The sequence below is a fragment of the Sapajus apella genome, unplaced genomic scaffold, assembly GCF_009761245.1.
Source record: "Sapajus apella isolate SASKATOON/1434 unplaced genomic scaffold, GSC_monkey_1.0 scaffold124, whole genome shotgun sequence".
Lineage (NCBI taxonomy): Eukaryota > Metazoa > Chordata > Mammalia > Primates > Cebidae > Sapajus > Sapajus apella.
The window spans coordinates 4,570,854-4,592,212 of NW_022437064.1; the positions used below are offsets into that span (position 1 = coordinate 4,570,854).

The following is a 21,359-nucleotide window of genomic DNA, read 5'->3' on the forward strand; positions in this document are numbered from 1 at the left end:
TATCCCAGTTCAGGAAGTGAATATATAAAACCAGATTGTCTACTTACTGCCTTAAAATGAGAATAGAACTGTTTCTATTTCCATTTCATGGCCTGGGATTCTGGTGTGGGAACAACCAGTACGTGTTTTCTTCCTGTAGCCAGGCCTGCTTGGGAAGCCAAATCATAATCAGATGCTTACTTGGCCGGTATGGAGTGAAAACAAAGAGAAGTGAAGTGTCAGATGGCATCAGGTTAGGTCCGAGGCATCCATTTCACAGTCAGGAGGCTTGCCAGTGGGAATACCCGAAGTGAGTTGGCTTCAGCTGCCGGCATCCTTCTCTGCAGTGGGGCTCACTTTGCCAGTGGGTCCTGACCCTCCAAGGCTAAGGAGGTTGCCTGAGGCCCTTTTTCACTGCATATTGCTGGGAGTGGCAAGGCCATTGCTGTCCTCCTTGAACATCTGCTTTCCTCCACTTTCAAAACCGGCCAAGCCCTTCTGATTGACATTCTTACCCCTAGAAACAATACTTTGAATTTGATAGGGCTTGGAGCTGTTTCTGTACATCGCATGTCTTGGCTTTTTAAAGTTTAAGAGCAGTATGCTATCTTTATTTCAAAGTCTTCATATCTCCTCTCCCTCCCTCACCGTCTGCTTTCCTCAAAACCCTTTGAAGCCCTGACTCTTGTTGGTGGGAGTCTAAATTTCTTTGCCTAGCTTCTGAGGTCCTCAGTCTGCCTCCCTGAGTGATCCAGACTTATTTTCTAGTCGTTTCCCTGTTGAATAAGAGGCCTGGGTCAGAAGCCCCAGCATACGTCTTTCTGTGTGCTGGAGTTTCCTGAGCTCTAAAAATCCATCTTACCTATGTCTTAGGATTGTTGTGAGGACCAGATACGGTGACAGGTGTTCATTTTCTCTGTTGGTGCAAGATTCTGCGTAGGTGAGGTGACTCCTTTTTCTTACGCTATTATATATTAAGGCCAAGCAGTTTGCATATGTTACTTCATTTAGTCCTTTCAAGTAGATACTGTCGTCATCCCCATTTTACAGATGAAGAAAGTGAAACTCAAAGAGGCTAGGCTTTATGCCTGAAGTCTCAGGACTGATGGAAAGCAGATGGTTCTGTCTCTAACCCCTTTAGTCTGCTCTGAACCTCCAGTACCCATTGCTATATTGGTCTGAACACTTGCCTGATCCTCCCACCCCCAACTAACCCAACTCGTTTCCAGGCCCCTTTCGGGTTCCCTCTCTCTCCTTTTATGTCTAGCCCTCATTGCTCACCATCGTCTCTGACCTCCTGTGGTACTTGAGGACATACTGGAGGCAGACCCATCTGCGATTACATCCCAGCCATGCTGTGCTGCATTAAACAAGGCAGCCACCCTCTCTGAATCACTGATTAAAAAAAAATAAAACCAGCATAATAATGACAGCTGGATCCTGGGATTTCTGGATTCCATAAAACCGATTGTATAACATATACCAAGATGTCCAGGAAGAAGGGGAAAAAGAAAACCAAACCAACTGTGTAAAAGTTCTTTGTGAATGGTTAGATGATGTTCCTGGCTTCTTCAGTAATCAGCTATTTGTGCCAAGAATTAAATTTGTCCCAGGAATATATTTTAATGTTGTGATGGGCACATTTAATTAAGAGTTCCACAGGAACATTTTCTTCTTTGTGTGTGTTAAAAACAGTGTTTATTTTGACCCATTTAATTGATTCTGACTATCCACTGTAGGAGGCTACCCACAATTTGGAAGAAACCATCAGGCCTAGATGACAGTAAGCCTTCTGAGGGCAGGGAATGTTGGTGTGCAATTCTGTATCCTCATCGGCCTAACAGGTTCTAAGAACATCCAGTCTGTTGATGGATTTTGTGCTGGGAGTAGGCAGGATGGAGAGACTTATACGGATTTCATATTATTTATTGAGTGCCCCTTTGCAAGAATTGGCCAGTAAGACCCTGGGGACAGCCCTGTCGCTGCAGTACTCAGGAGCCTGCACCCTCTTGAAGACATCATGCCAGCGTGTCCTGCACTTGGCTGTGTAGGCGGCAGCGCAGCTGTTTCTGCTACAATCGGCTCCAGTATTTGTATTCCTCCTCTTGAGGCCAAAGCTTGTTCGTTGGCCCCAGGGAATTTGTTGTGTTGGGGTTTGAATCTCCTGTCCTGCGTGCTGCGCCCCTGCCAAGGGCTGTGCACCCACCTGTCCCAGATGGGTGTTTGCATCATGTTTTCCCTGCTATGCTGGTGGTGGCAGATTCTGCTGTCTCAGAGTAAAGCTCAGCTGCATATATGCCACCCGCCCTCCTCCTCCGCATCCAGGCTTCCAGTGTAAAGCCTCTTACAACATCAGGCGGGAGAAAACAAGCCTGCCGCTTGTGGTGCCTTAGCACCAATTTGTCACCCACTTCACTCAGCCCTGGCCCCCTGCTTCTCCTCTGTATGGTATCTTTTTTTCCCAGGGCTGCTCCAGCTGGGCTCTGGCCTGACACTGGAATCACATGTCTTGGCTCTAGCCTTTGGTATTATTCTCGAGGTTGTCAGCATACATCCCCACTGCCATCTTTTTCTAATGCAAAGGTCTTTTCATTAATGGATATTTTTTCCTATGAGATTTGTTTAGGGGAGAGATGCATCCCACATCTCCCCACCCCCACCCGCCATAAGGCTTTTACAAGCCAAGCCAGGGACTGTTTTCCAGCCACTTTCAGAAAAATGCTGGGGCTCCACTTTGTTTGGCACAATCAGCACACATAACTCTTGTTCTGCTTGGGTTCTGTTCATTGTCACTTGCTTCTCCTGACCCGAGAAAAAGTTGAGAATTATAAGCATGGATTATAAGGACTCATAATCTCAGTTGTTAGAGTAAGGGAAATACATTTTCACCGTTTCCCTGAAATAATAGACCTGGCGGACAGCTGTTGCCTCTCCTCACCTTTCCTCTCATTTTCTGTGGACATGTGCTCTGCATGTTTCTTCTTCCAAAACTAAGAAACTTTCTCTTGTGTTTTCTTTTGGCTTCTAGATTGTTCACTTAGCTTTTTATCTAAGCTTGTATTAAATTGCTTCATGATCTGTGCCTGGAGAGGCTTTGGCGTAACATGGCTCACGGAGAAGTGTCGTTTGTTGTGACTGGACCACGTTGTTGTAGCAGCATCTGTTCTTGTCTGAGTGGGCATGCAGGTGAAGCATGCGCTCTGGGCCACTGAAAAAGGAGGGAACACAGGCACCTGGGCTGACCATTGGCAGCTGTGATCTACTTGGCAGGGATCGTTGCTTATGTGACTCCCACACAACCCCTCAGCTGCTTGTGATAAAAGCTACAAAATTCCAGGCAGTTTTTTGGTCCCCATAACAAGTATATATAATTCCTACTTTAAGCAGTCCGAATTTAATACAGAGCAATGGGATGAGATGTTGTATGGTGGTCACATCCACAAGAATATCTTGAATCATTCTTTTCAACAATTCAGATTCAAGAGGAATAAATGAATTTAGGAAATTTGTGTATGGAAAAACAGTCAATCAGTAAATATGTGGTCTACTGGGTATGCTTTCTCAGTTCTTTAAGGCCCCCAAAATGGGATGAAAAGTTGCTCAAAAGTTCTCATGCAAAATTATAAGAATATGGAGATATATTTGGAAGTGAGCAAATAACTATGCTTTCAAGAATCCTATTAAAATGCTCAACAGTTATATGAAACGTGCAAGAATAAGTTGAAAATTTAACTGACCCATGGACATTGGATGTTTCTGTGATTTTAATGCAAAAAAAATTTCAAGGAACAAGGGGGAAAAAAACCCCAAGTGTCAAAAGGAAAAATGCCCTTTATCTGCTCATGCAAATAGTCCCCTTGTTCATAGCCGTCACAAAGGACATGACGGGCCATATTGGGCAGGATCCAAGGTTCATGAGAAGCAGGTTTGTAAGTGGCAGGTAGTGGGAAAGTGATTTATGTCCCATGAAAACCCATTCAGCTGTTGTAGCACTTCCAGGGCATGTGACGTGTAAGGGGGCTATTGTCTCAACACTCAGGGTGAGGACAAAAAGGCTTCAGTTGCTGAAAGGTGCTGGATTGAGATGGTGATATCCTGTCTCCTTTTCCAGTAAAAGCAGGAACATGATGTCTAGGGTTTTTAAAATAAAAAGCTTTTGTTTCTTATTTAGTGACAGTAGAAATTAAAGTAGAGCCTTAAAAATTAGAAACACAGTTGATTTTAATGTCAGGACCTAAGCCTCAGCAGTTAAATCAGATGCCCTGCTAAAAAATGTGTGCAAGTTATTTACCCGCATTTAAATTTGGGGGCAACAACTGAGTGGCTATTTAGGTTAGGTGTGGGAAGCATTAATTAGTAATGGGATAAAAGGACTCAGAGTGAGATTAACTTAGATCGCCTATATTTAGCTTCTGATTTTACTTCATTCTGTTTGCTTTCTTCATTAATCTAAATTAACTGCCAGAATTGCATTTATTAGTATGTAGGAGAACAATAATCAAGAAGTGTTTTTATTTGTATTCTTAGGAGGATATGTTGTTATTCATGTGATTCTTAGAAAATAATGGATTTTACACAGGACAAAGTACATCTTTACTTTCCAAAGATTTTACTCATTTGGGGTAAGAATTTGATAGAAATGCTAGGATGTGGTTTATAGAAGAGCATGTCAACTGTATGTATCATTTAGGTTTCTAATGCCTCTTACTGGCTTTCATGCCTCTTACTGGCTTTTGGATTGGGCGTCTAGCAGGAAGGCAGTGATAACAGGAGGGGAGAAAAGTGAAATTGTTGCCCATTTCTTTCATATAGTGTGATAATTTTGTCTCATCACACATTTTTTCTTAGTGTCCGCTTTGTGCCAAGAAGTGCTTACTGGTTCTAGGCCTCGAAAGGCTTATGATTAAGCATAGATTTTCTGTCTCAGCACTGTTGATGTTGTGGCCAGGTAATTCTTTATGGTGGGGGCTATCTTGTATATTGTAGAACCTCTAGTGACTTCCCCAGCCTCTACCCACTAGATGCCAGTGCACCCCTCCCCAATTGTGTGACAACCAAGATGTCTGCAGATGTTATCGAATGTCCTCTTGGGGAGGCACAGAATTGCCTCCATTTTGGAACCACTGGTGTGACACAGCGCGTCTTGCTGTAGAAACTCACTAGCATTCTTTGCCTTACGGCTGTCAGTTACGTATGCTTATTTCTAGTTTTGGGAAAACCATTTGAAAATGCCCTGAAGTGGTTTCTGTTCCATTCTCATAATTCTTGAAAAGTGTGTGGAAGGCCAGAAGAGAACTGTTAACTGTGTCTGCGTGAGTGTGTATGCGTAGAGGTGTTTTCATCATTGTGGTCATTATTTTATGAAGAAAATGGAGGCCTCAAATGTGTGAGCCAAAGGATGAACATTGAGATGTCCATGAGAAAGCAGGGCGAATACTGCTTTCAGGAAGCTCCTGATATTCCCTGTATTAACAGATTCTGTTAAGGCCCTGAAAGCTTAAGGCTTAATAAAATCATTGAGATCTTAAACGTAGAGGATGTCAGATTTTTTATCGATTGGCTTTAAAATGAAGCCTAGGCAAACATGAAATAGATTAGCCCCTCTTCACCCTCACCTGCCTTCTCTTGGTTTCTTCTCTTTCCCTCCTCTCATCTCTGCTTGCTCTGGCAGTGCCTTTAACAAACACGTTGCTCACCTGTATGATGACTTTGATGAATTACAAAAAGGCACCACTCTTTCAAGATACATGACAGTCATCTACCAAAATATAGTCATAATAACTGTACAAAACTGCAGTGAGCCAGGGTAACTGGAGCCCCAGGAGTTGTGCAGTGCACAGCTTGCACAGCAGTAAGTCGTGGCTGTGCTTGGGCAGTTTCATTCCCTCTCATTAGTTTTCACCTGAAAGTTGTTCGTTCTGTTTTTGACTGCAGACCAAACCTTTTCTGGGAACATCATGGCTATGCAAGCTACCTTTTGGACATTTCTTCTAAAGCATCCCAAATGTAACATGTGCAACATTGAATTACTGTTTCCCCAAGCCTACTTTTTCTCAAATTTAGACTCCCGTTTTATATACTTATATACACATGCAATATACATATACACGCGTGTATCACAAGCACATAGTTCTTAAATCCCGTGATTTTCTGTCTACCCCCCACCTCCTCCTGTTGCATTATTTCTGTTTTCATCTCCTCTCTCCCAGGCCATTGCAGTCATCTCCTACCTGCTCTTCCTGCACAGGTGTCACACCCCTTCAAGCATGTTCAGCTAGAACGCTCTTGTAAAACACCAACCTGGCCTTACTGTTTCCCATCAGAGCTCTTTGAAGTCCTTCTGTTATGCAATAGTTTATGTCTCCTTTCCAGCCTTGTTTATAACCTCAACCTCTCCCCTCAAATGTCTAGGCATTCAAAATCTGCAAAATGCAGGGCCTATTCTAGGCACTGGAGACTCATCAGTGAATAAAGCGAAGTCATTGCTGTCGTGGAGCCTTACTTTCGAGGGGGCTGGGCTATTTGCAGTTCTGTGAGCTGCCGTGCTGTTTCGTACCTTTGCTGGAATGGGCCTGCTGATCTGCCTGGACAGTGTCTGCTGGAGTTTCAGGACACAGTGACGGCACAGTGACCCCCGCTAGCACTGCCACTCTCCTTTTATGTCTTCCTTGCACCATGTGCTTCAAGCTTCCTCTTCACCAGGGCCTGGCCTTACTGGACTTTGTGTTCCCTGCACCCACAGTAGTGTTCAGCACATAACAGGTGCTTATAAATGTTTATTGAATGAAAAGCACACAAGCATGGAAACACTTTGGGATCTGTGTCCCTCAAATGTGTCATGTATTTTCTTCTTATGCTCTTCCCACTGCCAAGAATATCCACCCGGACCAGCCTACCAGGCCCTTATAAGCCACTTGCCCCATTCTTTAAAGTGTCGCAGTCATGAACCCTTGCTGAGCCCTTCCCTTTTCTCAATGACTTATTGACCAACTTGCTTTTTTTTATGCCTTCAGTAGCATTTATTCAGTAACTACTGAGTATCTACCATTTTCCAGGAGTTGTACCAGGTTCTAGAGGTATGACAATGGAAAAAGATCTGACCCTTGCCCTCAAGGAACTCACAGTTTAATAGGAGAGAACATTCTGTTCATGCCTGGTGGCTGCCTGCTTGGTCAATGGATGGCTATTTTTTTTTTTAATTGTATTTGGGCTCTGGGGTACATGTGCACACCCTGCATCCTGCAGGATTGCTGCATAGGTATATACATGCCGTGGTGGTTTGCTGTCTCCAACGCTCCCTTCCCCAGAACCTACGTCAGGCATTTCTCCCGGTGTTATCCCTCCCCATCCCTCCCCTACTGTCCCTCCCCTCCACCCCCCGACCTATCCCTGTGAGTGTTATTTCCTTCTCCGTGCCCAAGTGTTCTCATTGTTCATTACCCGTCTGTGAGTGAAAACATGCGGTGTTTGGTTTTCTGTTCTTGTGTCAGTTTGCTGAAAATTATGGTTTCTAAGTTCATCCACATCTCTACAAAGGACATGAACTCATTGTTTTTTATGGCTGCATAGTATTCCATGGTGTATATATGCCACATTTTCTTTGTCCAGTCTATCATTGATGGGCATTTGGGTTGGTTCCAGGTCTTTGCTGTCATAAACAGCACCACAATGAACACACGTGTGCATGTGTCTTTATGATAGAATGATTTATAATCCTTTGGGTATATACCCAGTAATGGGATTGCTGGGTCAAATGGAATTTATATTTCTGGATCCTTGAGGAATCGCCATACTGCAATGGTTGAACTAATTTACACTCCCACCAACTGTGTAAGAGTTTTCCTATTTCTCCACATCCTCTCCAGCATCTGTGGTCTCCAGATTTTTTAATGATCACCATTCTGACTGGTGTGAGATGTTATCTCAATGTGGTTTTGATTTGCATTTCTCTAATGACCAATGATGAGAATTTTTTCATATGTTTGTTGGCTGCATATTTGTCTTCTTTTGAAAAGTGCCTGTTCATATCCTTCACCCATTTTTGAATGGGTTTGTTTGTTTTTCTCTTGTAAATCTGCTTTGGTTCTTTGTAGATTCTGGATATTAGCCCTTTGTCAGATGGGTAGATTGCAAAAATTTTTGCCCATTCTGTTGGTTGCTGGTTTACTCTAATGATTGTTTCTTTTGCTGTGCAGAAGCTCTTAAGTTTAATTAGGTCCCATTTGTCTATTTCGGCTTTTGTTGCCATTGCTTTTGGTGCTTTAGTCATGAAGTCCTTGCCTATGCCTATGTCGTGAATGGTTTTGTGTAGGTTTTCTTCTAGGGCTTTTATGGTGTTAGTTCTTATGTTTAAATCTTTAATCCATCTGGAGTTAATTTTTGTATAAGGTGTAAGGAAGGGGTCCAGTTTTAGTTTCCTGCATATGGCTAGCCAGTTTTCCCAACACCATTTATTAAACAGGGAATCCTTTCCCCATTGCTTGTTTTTGTCAGGTTTATCAAAGATCAGATGGTTGTAGATGTGTGGTGTTGCCTCCAAGGCCTATGTTCTGTTCCATTGGTCTATATTTCTGTTTTGGTACCAGTACCATGCTGTTTTGATTACTGTAGCCTTGTAATACAGTTTGAAGTCAGGCAGCGTGTTGCCTCCAGCTTTGTCCTTTTTGCTTAGGATTGTCTTGGCTGTGCAGGCTCTTTTTTGGTTCCATATGAAGTTTAAAGTGGTTTTTTTCTACTTCTGTGAAGAATGTCATTGGTAGCTTGATGGGGACAGCATTGAACCTATAAATTACTTTGGGCAGTATGGCCATTTTCACAATATTGATTCTTCCTAACCATGACCATGGAATGTTTTTCCATCTGTTTGTGTCCTCTCTTATCTCCTTGATCAGTGGTTTGTAGTTCTCCTTGAAGAGATCTTTTACCTCCTTTGTTAGTTGTATTCCTACATATTTTATTCTCTTTGTAGCAATTGTAAATGGGAGTTCGCTCATGATTTGGCTGTTTGTCTTTTATTGGTGTATTGGAACGCTTGTGATTTCTGCACATTGATTTTGTATCTTGAGACTTTGCTGAAGTTGCTTATCAGCTTAAGGAGGTTTTGGGCTGAGTTGATGGGGTCTTCTAAATATACAATCGTGTCATCTGCAAATAGGGACAATTTGACTTCTTTTCCTAATTGAATGCCCTTTGTTTCTTTTTCTTGCCTAATTGCTGTGGCTAGAACTTCCAATACTATATTGAATAGGAGTGGTAAGAGAGGGCATCCTTGTCTAGTGCCAGTTTTTAAAGGGAATGGTTCTAATTTTTGCCCATTCAGTACGTTATTGGCTGTGGGTTTGTCATAAATAGCTTTTATTGTTTTGAGATATGTTCCATTTGATACCTAGTTTATTGAGAGTTTTTAGTATAAAGAGCTGTTGAATTTTGTGTTAGGCCCTCTCTGCATCTGAGATTATCATGTGGTTTTTGTCTTTGGTTCTGTTTATGTGGTGAATTACATTTATAGATTTGCATATGTTGAACCAGCCTTGCATCCCCGGGATGAAGCCTACTTTATTGTGGTGGATAAGCTTTTTGATGTGCTGTTGGATTCAGTTTGCCAGTGTTTTATTGAAGATTTTTGCCTGCATGTTCATCATGGATATTGGCCTATAGTTTTCTTTTTTAGTTGTGTCTCTGCCAGATTCTGGTATCAGGGTGATGTTGGTCTCTTCCATGAGTTAGGGTTAGGCAGTTAGAGTTAGGGAGGATTCCCTCTTTTTGGATTGTTTGGAATAGTTTCAAGAGGAATGGTACCACCTCCTCTTTGTATGTCTGGTAGAATTCAGCTGTGAACCCATCTGGACCTGGGCTTTTTTTGGTTGTTGGGGTATTAATTGCTGCCTCGACTTCAGATCTTGTTACTGGTCTATTGAGGGTTTCAACTTCTTCCCGGCTTAGACTTGGGAGTGTGTGAGTGTCCAGGTATTTATCCATTTCCTCCAGATTTACTGGTTTATGTGCATAGAGTTGTTTGTAGTAATCTCTGATGGTAGTTTGTATTTCCGAGGAATCAGTGGTGACCTCCCCTTTATCGTTTTTTATTGCCTCTATTTGATTCTTCTCTCTTTTCTTTTTTATTAACCTGGCTAGCAGTCTGTCTATTTTGTTGATCTTTTAAATAAACCAGCTCCTGGATTTATTGATTTTTTGAAGGGTTTTTTGTGTCTCTATCTCCTTCAGTTCTGCTCTGATCTTAGTTATTTCTTGTCTTCTGCTAGCTTTTGAGTTTTTTTTAATTATTATTTTGCTCCTCTAGCTCTTTCAATTTTGACAATAGGGTGTTGATTTTAGATCTTTCCTTGCTTCTCATGTGGGCATTTATTGCTATAAATTTCCCTCTAGACACTGCTTTAATGTGTCCCATAGGATCTGGTACACTGTGTCTTCATTCTCATTGGTTTCAAAGAACATGTTTATTTCTGCCTTCATTTCATTGTTTATCCATTCATCAGTCAGGAGCAAGTTGTTCAGTTTCCATTTGAATGTGCAGTTTTGAGTGCTTGTCTTAATCCTCAGTTCTAATTTGATTGCCCTGTGGTCTGAGAGACTTTGTTATGATTTCCATTCTTTTGCATTTGCTGAGGAGGAATTTACTTCCAATTATGTGGTCAATTTTGGAGTAAGTGCAATGTGGTACTGAGAAGAATGTGTATTCTGTGGATTTGGCATAGTGTCCTATAAATGTCTATTAGGTCTGCTTGGTCCAAATCTGCATTCAAGTCCTGGATATCCTTGTTGACTTTCTGTCTCATTGATCTGTCCAGTATTGTCAGTGGAGTGGTAAAGTCTCCCACTATTATTATGTGAGAGTCTAAGTGTCTTTGTAGGTCTTTATGAACTTGCTTTATGTATCTGGGTGCTCCTGTATTTGGTGCATATATATTTAGGATCATTATCTCTTCTTGTTTCATTGATCCTTTTACCATTATGTAATGCCCTTCTTTGTCTCTTTTGACCTTTGCTAGTTTAAAGTCCATATTATCAGAGACTAGGATTGCTACTTCTGCTTTTTTTTCTTTCCATTTGCTCGGTAAATCTTCTTCCATCCCTTTATTTTGATCCTTTGTGAGTCTTTGCATGTGAGATGGGTTTCCTGAATACAGCACACTGATGGGTCTTGACTTTTTATCCAGTTTGCCAGTCTGTGTCTTTTGATTGGGGCGTTTAGGACATTTACATTCACTGTTAATATTGCTGTATTTGAATTTGATCCTGCCATTTTGTTACTGGCTGGTTGGTCTGCCTGTTAGTTGACATGGCTTCTTCATTGTGTCATTGTTCTTTACCATTTGGTATGTTTTTGCCATGGCCGGTACTGGTTGTTCCTTTCCCTGTTCACTACTTTGTTCAGTAGCTCTTGTAAGTCAGGTCTTATAGTAACGAAATCTCTCAGCAATTGCTTGTCCATAAAGGATTTTATTTCTCCTTCACTTATGAAGCTTAGTTTGGCTGGATATGAAATTCTGAGTTGAAAGTTTTCTTTAAGGATGTTGAATATTGGCCCCCACTCCCTTCCAGGTTGCAGAGTTTCTCCTGAGAGATCCGCTGTGAGTCTGATGGTCTTTCCTTTGTGGGTTACTTGACCTTTCTCTCTGGCTGCCCTTAGGATTTTTTCCTTCATTTCAGCCCTAGTGAATCTGACAGCTATGTGCCTTGGGGTTGCTCTTTTTGAGGAATATCTTTGTGATATTCTTTGTATTTCCTGGATTTGAATATTAGCCTGCATTGTTAGGTTGGGAAAGTTCTCTCGGATAATATCCTGAAGAGTGTTTTCCAGCCTGGATTCATTCTCCCTGTCACATTCAGTTATGTTGATCAAGCATAGATTAGGTCTTTTCACATAATCCCATAGTTCTTGGAGGCTTTGTTCTTTTTTTTTTTACTCTAATCTTGCCTTCTCATTTTATTTCATTGATTTGATCTTCTATCTCTGATATCCTTTCTACTGCTTTGTTGATTTGGCTGTTGGAACTTGTGCATGCCTTGCAAAGTTCTCATGCTGTGTTTTTCAGCTCCATCAAGTCTGTTATATTCTTCTCTAAGCTGGTTATTCTAGTTAGCATTTCATCTAACCTTTTTTCAAGGTTCTTAGTTTCTTTGCACTGGGTTAGAACATGGTCTTTTAACTCAAAGAAGTTAGTTATTATCCACCTTCTGAAGCCTGCTTCTGTCAGTTTGTCAGATTCATTCTCTCCCTTTTTTTGTTCCCTTGACGGTGAGGAGTTGTGATCTCTGGGAGGAGAAGTATTCTGCTCTTTGGTGGTTTCATCCTTTTTTGCACTGTTTTTTTCCCATCTTTGTGGATTTATCTCCCTTTAATCTTTGAAGTTGGTGATTTCAGGAGGAGTCTCTGAGTGGACTTTTTTTTCTATTGATGTTGGAGCTGTATCTTTTTTGGCCTGTAGAGGGTGTTACAGGGCTCTCTCAGGTTCAGTGAGGTTGTTGGGTGGGTATTCCTTCCCTGGAGTTTGTTTCCAGCTGACATGGGCCCCGCCTTGATCTTCTCCTTCCCCAGCTGGATCTTCCTGGTTGGGGTCAAGCTGGTGTGTTTGCTGACAGGCTCTCTAGTGAGGGCTTCCATTTGAGTTCTGTGGAGGTGGCGCCTGCCAGGCCTCATGGTCTGTTTCCCTACTTTCAACTCTGCTTCCCTCTGTGGGACAGTCTGTCCTGCTGGCGTTAGTCCAAACTCCCACCCAGGTCCCTGTGACAACTTGCTGTGTCCGGCACTAGCTGCTGCTCAGATTTGCATTGACTACACATGTCTGGCAGGGCTCTTGTGGACCGTGGGTTGCAAGACGGATGAGGTAAGCACAGAATCTGAATCGGAGCACCATGGGGGTTAAATCCTCCGACCCTCCAAGACGGCTGCATGTTTCAGGTGGGAACACCCCACTCATCTTGATTTGCCCCCCTGGGTGGCTCTCGCCCTGTGGCTGCTTCCCTGGGCCTATTTTCAGAGCCCTATCAGTCCCACAGAAACGAACCCAGCATCTTGTTTGGAATCATGAAGTCCTCTAGCCCTCTGCATCGCATCTGCTGGGAGCTGCATTCAGGGGCTGGCTTCTCTCGGCCATTTTGGTGCCCCCTCACTTGGCTGTCCTTTTTTTTTTTTTTTTTCCAAGATGGAGTTTCACCCTTGTTCCCCAGGCTGAGTGCGATGGCACAATCCCAGCTCACCGCAACCTCTGCCTTCCAGGTTCAAGCGATTCTCCTGCCTCAGCTTCCCGAGTAGCTGGGATTACAGTCATTCTCCACCACACCCGGCTAATTTTGTATTTTTAATGGCGACAGAGTTTCTTCATGTTGGTCAGGCTGGTCTCGAACTCCCAATCTCAGGTGTTTCACCTCCTTGGCCTCCCAAAGTGCTGGGATTACAGGCGTACAACACTGCACCTGGCCTAGATGGCTGTTCTTTGGCAGTGATGTATAGACCCAGGCCCCTTCCACGTTGTGGCTCTGCCAACCCCATTGTGTTCCATTTTATGTAAAAGGGTAAAAAAGAAAGCATGGAGCAGACATATTTGCTTCTTAAAACCCTTGCCTCCAAAATGACACGTACAACTTCTCTCACAGTCTATTGGTAAAGACAAGTTACAGAGCCACCCAAACTACAAGGGCAGCTGAGACATGTGGTCTGGCTGGATGGCCAGAAAGGAAAAATTGAATTTTGGTAGGTAGACAGCTACCAAACTCAGCCACATGCCTCACTATACTAGCTGCAAACTGTGTTATTGTTACTTGCCTGCATATTAATTAGTTCCTTCTGCTTAGAACACTTTTATCTAGAATGTTTGCAACATTTGCCACTCAACTTCATTTAAATCTCGGCTCATCTGAAACTTCTTCCAAGTGTAAGACCACTCAGTCTGGAAAGGCTCCCCATCCTCTTGCATTGCCTTTTTTTTCTTTAGAGCCTCTGTCATACATTATATTATATATATAGTTTAGTTTATTGTGCTCCCCTATATGGGAATATAAGTGTCACTGTGGCACATTATTTGTTTTGCTCATAGCTCTACAGAATCTAGAATAGTGCCTGTCACTTTTCTTCAAGGATTATCAACATCTTGAAGGCAGAGCTTTGTCATTCACATTTCAGTGAATATTTGCTGAGCATAGCCTCATGCTAAGCAGGCTTGGAGGCAGATCCTGAACAAGGTTGGCACGCCCCCTGCCTCACCTGATGGAAGATATATTAGTCTCTTCAATCTCATCCAATTGTATTTCTCTGTGCTTACCATTTAGAAGCAATTAAATATGTGTTTGTGGAATGAACAGACTAATTAACAGCTTATTTAGAAAATCTTCCTGTAGTAAATATATTAAAGTTTTGGAAATCATAATCTAAGTGAAACATTTTACAGATAAACGGGGAAAACATGAGGGATGGAAATTTACCCTGCTCTGCTTTAGCTTTTGAAAAAGGCTGCTTATAAGTCACGCTTCATTGCTAATAATAACACCATTGGGGAGAAACTTGAAGAAAGAGGTATTTGTCACCAAATGGTAAGTTAGCAGCTTGTCCTGTTATCTGGGTTGGAACACAAAGTCATTAAGTGGCATTTGGACTAAATCTGATTGGAATTCAGAATCTACTTGGGGACAAATAGAAATATGCTTCTGCTTAGAAAAACTGCATTTTCCACTTTAAGATGTTGGGGATTAGAAAATGATAAGAATTAATTTTAAGAGAATGTCTGTTGTTTGAAAGGATTGGTTGTTTATATGTTGGTGGAAATTCTTCAGGGAAGTGACATCTCTGGAGAGGGAAACACAGAAACAGCTCAATACAGCCAGTCAATTTATTCTACACTAAGGAAAAATAACTAAAAGTGCTTGCTGGTTTTCTGTGGGCTGTAACAGCTGGTTGACGCAAATTTCTGCTTTTTACCAATTGTGAAAATTAAGCCTTGAGGAGCACCTGGATGTTCAGATTCTGATGAAGATACCGGGGCTAAAAAGTGTAGCTATGGTTTGTCTGTGGTTACGGTTTTTGCAAATGTAGAAAAGCTTTTGGAGCCTACTTATGTTGTCGAGTATCCCCAATAGTGATTATTAAAATAATTCAAGGGAAATCAGTAACTAATGATAGTAAAAAAAAGTTGCCTTAAAATAGTGTTCAAGAAAATAGAGTGTTTATGTAATATTTTAGCACATAGGAAGGCTTAAACCCTCTTGTGAACTCCTACTTACCAATTTCTTCATTATCCTCTTCTTACTCAGATTTATAAATTTTCCTTCCTTTCTGCAAAAGGACAGAGATAAATGATATCAATGTCCCCCCTCATAATATCACCCCATTAGCCTGTTATGCCAGTAGTATTCATGTTGATTATCCAGTCATGTTTAGCCATTTGCATTGTGTTTAAAGATATTTTTTATGATTTTCAAATTTGAAAGACTAGAAAGGAAGATCCTAGCCTGATGGAAATTTTTACCGGAATAGTGATGCCTTTTTGCTGTAGAAAACATGGGAGGGAAATTGTCTTACTGGCTTTTCCCATACTGTTTGAATTCTTGAAGGGCTGTTTCCCACTGTGTTTTACTGCCTTATATTCATGGAAGGGAACACGCAAGCCAGAGAGAGTACAGGTTTTAGGCTAAGAGGCACGGGTTAGGATTTGGCTCTGCCACTCTGGAGGGAGTTATTTCTTCTTGCTTATTCCATGTCTTTGTTATTTAAGTGGGGGCATTTAGAGGACCTGCACCATAGACTGCTGGGAGAGTAAATGAGAAAACATTCACAGGTTATGTCCTGCTGCCAAAGAAAAGAAATTACTGCTTTCAATTTGTTGTCTAAAGACCATCTGAAAACCTTGCTGTCCCTCAGTTAGACTCTGGCCTATCCACAGTCAGGTCAGCTTGCCCATATGGGTTTCAAGCAACTCGACTCTGCTCTGAGGCTTGCTAAAGGTGAACAGGTGATCAGGAATGTGGAAGGCTGAAGTAGAAACTGGAAAAAGCTGAAGCTAAGTATCAACATTTAGATACTGCCTTTGGAGTGCTGAGGTAATAGAAAGCTTTCAGGGTACTTTGGAAATCTACATATGCTAATGAAGAGCCTCAAAAGCAGACCATCGATTGGCAAACAGATCTCTCAAGTTCCACCACATTAAAGTCCCCAGAGAAGCCGTGGATATTAGCTAGCAGTGATGCACAAGCCATTTACCCTCCCTTCTCTGCAACTTTAAAAACTTTTGCTTAATAGTCTCCGTTCTGAATTCAGTATGGATTTACTGAGCCAGCAGATTGAGATCCAGAGGGACACTGTGAGATTTAGGATTAATGGCTGGTTTCTTTAAAAATTACCTTTTCAAGCCTCACTTTTTGGTTTTAGTTTTCTTGTTTTCTAGCCTTCATTTCAGTAGCATTGGAAATGCTTTTAATTTTCCAATGGCTTTTTAAAGATGATAATATTCTACTACGGTAGTGTGAAATTTTAGAGAAAAATTTTATTTTTCCTTTATATTTTTATTCTCAGTTCTCTTAGACACACATACCTTTTATTTTCGTTCACCTTCTTTCAATTGCTTTGTTTTAAAGCAAGTATTTGAGTGATTAATAAAATATCCCCAACCTAAAAGAGGATTCTGAGGTAGGTCTCTGTGCTCTATTCAGGGAGTAAGCCAGCTGAAACGTTTTGGTTAAATAAAATCCTCACTTCTTCAGCCATATCCCATGACTGACATATTACAGTGTAACTATGGTTTAAGTATGGCTAGAACTGCTGGGAAAGGGGATGATTCTTCTTAACATTTATTAAATTAAATCTAGTTAATATGGGCTATGTATACCTCACAGCTTTGAGTTTTTAAAGTAAAATAATTGTTTAGTGAAAAATTAAAGAAGAGTGGATAAATTTAAGTAGAAAATTTTATTTTATAATGTCTACTTGTTTACATGTGTTTAAGTGTTCTGGTTAAGTCATCAGAGGATCAGCCTAGAATGGAACTGTAGATCTTGGGAGTTCACTGAAGGTTTCTGTTATATGTGGTGATTGTCAGGATCCACACTTTCTAAAGAAATATCCCCAACATATCTCCTCATTCCAAATTAAAGTCAGCAAACATAGCTGTAGGAGGGGCATAGCAATGAGAAAATATATTATAATCTAACCTACAAGCCTCTCTTCTGTCAGATGAAAGCGTAGGTTATAACCCACCACCACCACCTTTTTAATTTTATGTTTAGAGAAAAGTAGAAACGGGAGATGGAAATCCATCTGCTTCATGTGTCAGTAACTGAAAATAATACATAGTGGTGACCACTGTGGTGCTGATAGTGCCATGGAAGCCGATAACCCTGCACAGTTCTGGGTGTTGGAGGAAGAGTGGGTTGCCCAGGTAGCTTTTTAGAGGAGCAGGCACCTTCCCTGCCTCTGGGTACTTGACCATTGCGTTAGAGCTGTGTTTCCCGAAACTCTTTCATGAAAACTAGTCCCCGAAACTCTTTCATGAAAACTAGTCCCTGGAGAGGTTTCCCACCTTGCCCCACCCCAAAAATGTTTTGTGGTCAGGGGATTTAGATAATGTTGCAAAATATCCTCTTCACTGTACATTTGTATTAAAAATCCTGAGATGCTCATCGTTAGAGGAATCTGTCTTATCTGATTTTACAAAGCTTGTGGAGAGGCCGTGACCACAGAGCTTGCCCCCCCCGCCGCACCAGCAGTCTTCTCGCTTCCTCATCATAGCTCTGGGGAACTGGCAGCCCACAGAAAAGACTCTGTGGAGTTTTCAGAGGGTACCTGCATTTAAATTGTACGATTAATAAGGTGATAGTGATCAAATTTAACAGTGTAAGAGCTACCCTAAGTGGGGAGTTGTTCTGCCTAACTCCTGTTAATTCCTGTGAAACTGGATGGTGCCAGGTTCAAGAGGCTGAAGAAGAAACCCAAAGCCAGCGAACAAGACATGGGGTGGTTTTTTGTTTGGTTGGTTTTGGTTTTGGTTTGTTTGTTTGTTTGTTTTTTGAGACAGCGTCTCGCTTTGTCACCCAGGCTAGAGTGCAGTGGTGCAATCTTGGCTCACTGCAACCTCCGCCTCCCAGATTCGAGTGATTCTCCTGCCTCAGCCTCCTGAGTAGCTGGGACTACAGGCATGCACCACCATACCCAGCTAATTTTTGTATTTTTCTTAGAGCTGGGGTTTGCCATGTTGTCCAGGCTGGGCTCAAACTCCTGGCCTCAAGTGATCCACCCACCTTGGCCTCCCAAAGTGCTGGAATTATGGGCGTGAGCCCTTGTGCTCAGCCAAGACATGAGGTTTTATTGGGAGCTTACATACAGGGGAGAGGGCCCAGTGGTGGTTGGCTGGGCAGAAGAACTGCAAATGCTTGAAGAAGGCATGCAGTTTATGTAGCATTTTCACTTAACAACCTCCATCTGGCAACCTTAATTCAACGCAAAACAAAAGGCCTCCCTTCGCTGTGTGGCTCACGTTCCACAGGACGGAATGGGGGTTCAGATGTTCCTAACAGATAAGGGAATCAACCTCCTTATCTATGGAATCAGGTTTGCTACTCCTGGATTCCTTAGTTCGGAATTGTGAAGACACATTCAGATGCGTCTGCCACCCAGAGTCATGCCCAGGGTATGCTCAAGTCATCGCAGCCAGGTGTGTCTACCATCCAGGAGTAGATGCGAATGGGCTCCTCTGAAGCTACCTTTTTTGGTTCACTTTGTTAGACTCTTTTAATTCTGCCTGGAACCACCACCATCTGAACAACTATGAAAATAAATTTTAAAGGTGGAAGGTGACGGAACTTTCACTGATACATTTTTACTTTGTCTGTATAGAAACAGAAACATCAAACTTAATTTTTATTTATTTATTTACTTACTTATTTTGAGACAGAGTTTCACTCTTGTTACCCAGGCTGGAGTGCAGTGGCGCGATCTTGTCTCACCGCAACCTCTACCTCCCAGCTTCAAGCGATTCTCCTGCCTCAGCCTCCCGAGTAGCTGGGATTACAGGTGCATGCCACCACACCCAGCTAATTTTTGTATTTTTGGTAGAGACAGAGGTTTCACCATGTTGGCCAGGCTGGTCTTGATCTCCTGACCTCAGGTGATCTGCCCACCTTGGCCTCCCAAAGTGCTGGGATTACAGGCATGAGCCACTGCACCTGGCCTAAACTTTATTTTTAGAAGAGTTTTATATTTATAGAAAAGTTGCAAAGATAATACAGTTTCCACTTACCGTGCACCCATTTTTCCCTGTTATTAACATATGTTAATATACTGCATTTGTTATAACTAATGAGCCAATATTGGTATATTATTATTAACTAAAGTTTGTACCTTATTCAGACTTCCTTAGGTTTTACCTAATGTCCTTACCTGTTCCAGGATCTCACCCAGGGTACTACATTACATTGTTCCTGATTTCTTAAGCACCGATTGGCTGTGACAGTTTGGTAGACCTTGTTTTCTATGATCTTGACAGTTTTGAGGAATACTGTTCAAGGTATTTTGTGGAATGTTCCTCAGTTAGATTTGTCTAGTGTTTTTCTCACGTTTAGACTAGGGGAAGACCACAGAGGGTAAGTGCCATTTTTGTTATATTAGGGATACATCCTATCAACAGGACTTATCACTGGCATTATCATGTCAACATAATCTTTATCACATGACCGATGTACTCTCTGACAGAATTCTCCACTGTAAAGTGACTCCGTCCACCTCCTTTGGAAGGAAGTCAGTACTCACAGCCGTTGCATGAGGAATGGGGAATTTTTCCCTTCCCAAATGCAGGCAGAGTATTTACATAAATTATTTGGAATTCTTAGTTGTATTTCTAAGTGTGTGATTTTAAAAACTACTTGGATGGTAAAATGGCTACTGTTGTATTCGTTATTGAGTGAATACTTACAAATGTGGTCTGATGGACATTTATTCTAACTAAGGGAAAAAAATGGCTTCCCAAATTGCAGCCGCCCAGCCTAGTTCAGAGACTGTAGAGTTTGTATTCCTGCCCAAGTGTGTTCTTAGTAGCACGCCAGAAGTGCCAGATGTGCCCTCAGATTTAATACTGTTTGTGCATTTTCTTCCACTTTGGGTGGTTTAGTGTCATTTTTGGAGACCACAGACCTGTTTATATGTTATATGTTACTAAAGAGCGTGTATTCTGTTTAGAAAAATAAAAATACTAGTATGATAAAATGTACTATTTTAATATCTTTATGTATTTTTAAAGCGTTGCTATCAAAGACATCTTTTGGTGTCTCATAATTGCCTTTGACTTTGTCACTCTCAGTAGGAGCATTTGATTCAAGGTTTCCTGTTTAGTCAATGTTTAAACTACTTCGTGTTTAACATTTATGCACATTATAATATGATATGGTATTAAGGGTCAAATTACTTCTTGGCTCTTTCAAAATATTGGTATAATTTTTAACAAATTTATTTAAAAAATAATCATTTCAACTTTCGATGAGTATAAACTTGGTGAGAATTAGAAACTTCTTCAAAATATAGAAGTCTACATATTTTCCTTATCTTTGGCAAAGAATGATAATAATTAGACTTCAAAAGACTCAGCCCAGCAGTCCCACTGCCAAAAATGAATAATGACCTATCTCATTCCCCAGAGGGAAAATAAAATGGGCTAATAGAAACTTTTTCAGTGTCATGTTTTTCTCCTGTCAACATTTTCTTAAGTGTTTGGCATTTGCTACCACGTACCTTTTGGTGAATACTGGTGAAAATGAATGAATAAGTAGTAAAAACTGTTAACAGAAAAATTCAGACATGGCCAGTTAGTTTAATATTTTATTTTATTGGGAACACTCAAGTTTAGGCTATGGTGGTTTTTAAGTTCTTTCTTAGGGTTGAAATAATCTCCCGTTCCAGGTAAGTGTAAGCTGTGGTTTTAGATGGCGTTTGTATACTGCTGTTTCTGCCAGGGAAAAAAAAATTCCTGTTCATAAAAAGAATCAAAGTATCTCAACATTTCATATTTTTCCTCAATGGGCAGCTCTACTTCCCAGTGCTTTAGCATCAGAGCAAGTTTGAAACCCACCACATGGTGAATCAGATGCAGTTGGGGAGGCTCTGGGAGCTTCCTGAGACAGGAAGGCACAGATCATCCTCAAGTTGTATATCATCTGTGTATCCTTCTACAGGAAGGATGGCATTGACTTTCCCACCCACAAGTTTGGCATAAAATGTCTCTGCATCTGGGACCAAGACAGCATGTAAGGATTGTGAAGTCCCAGTGGGTTGGTAGTAGGTGGCGATGCCAGTTCAGTGCTGGAGAACCATTCCTGCCGGGGTGTGTGTGTGTGTGTGTGTGTGTGTGTGTGTGTGTGTGTGTGTGTGTTTGCTTGCATGTGTG

At 41.6% G+C, this 21,359-nt stretch overlaps 1 protein-coding gene across 3 annotated transcripts in view; it reads left to right on the forward strand.

The window, feature by feature from the left end:
- The window catches only part of TSPAN5 (tetraspanin 5), a 185,774-nt gene that overhangs the window by 87,403 nt on the left and 77,012 nt on the right, over positions 1-21,359 (forward strand). Inside the window, exon 1 of one of the 3 annotated variants that reach the window (XM_032261568.1) lies at positions 13,992-14,529. The exons of the other annotated variants lie outside the window; for them this stretch is intronic. Coding sequence (XP_032117459.1) covers positions 14,527-14,529 — 3 coding nt within the window. The 5' untranslated portion in view covers positions 13,992-14,526. Of the gene's footprint in view, positions 1-13,991; positions 14,530-21,359 lie in introns of those variants that run through there. 3 annotated transcript variants of the gene reach the window in all.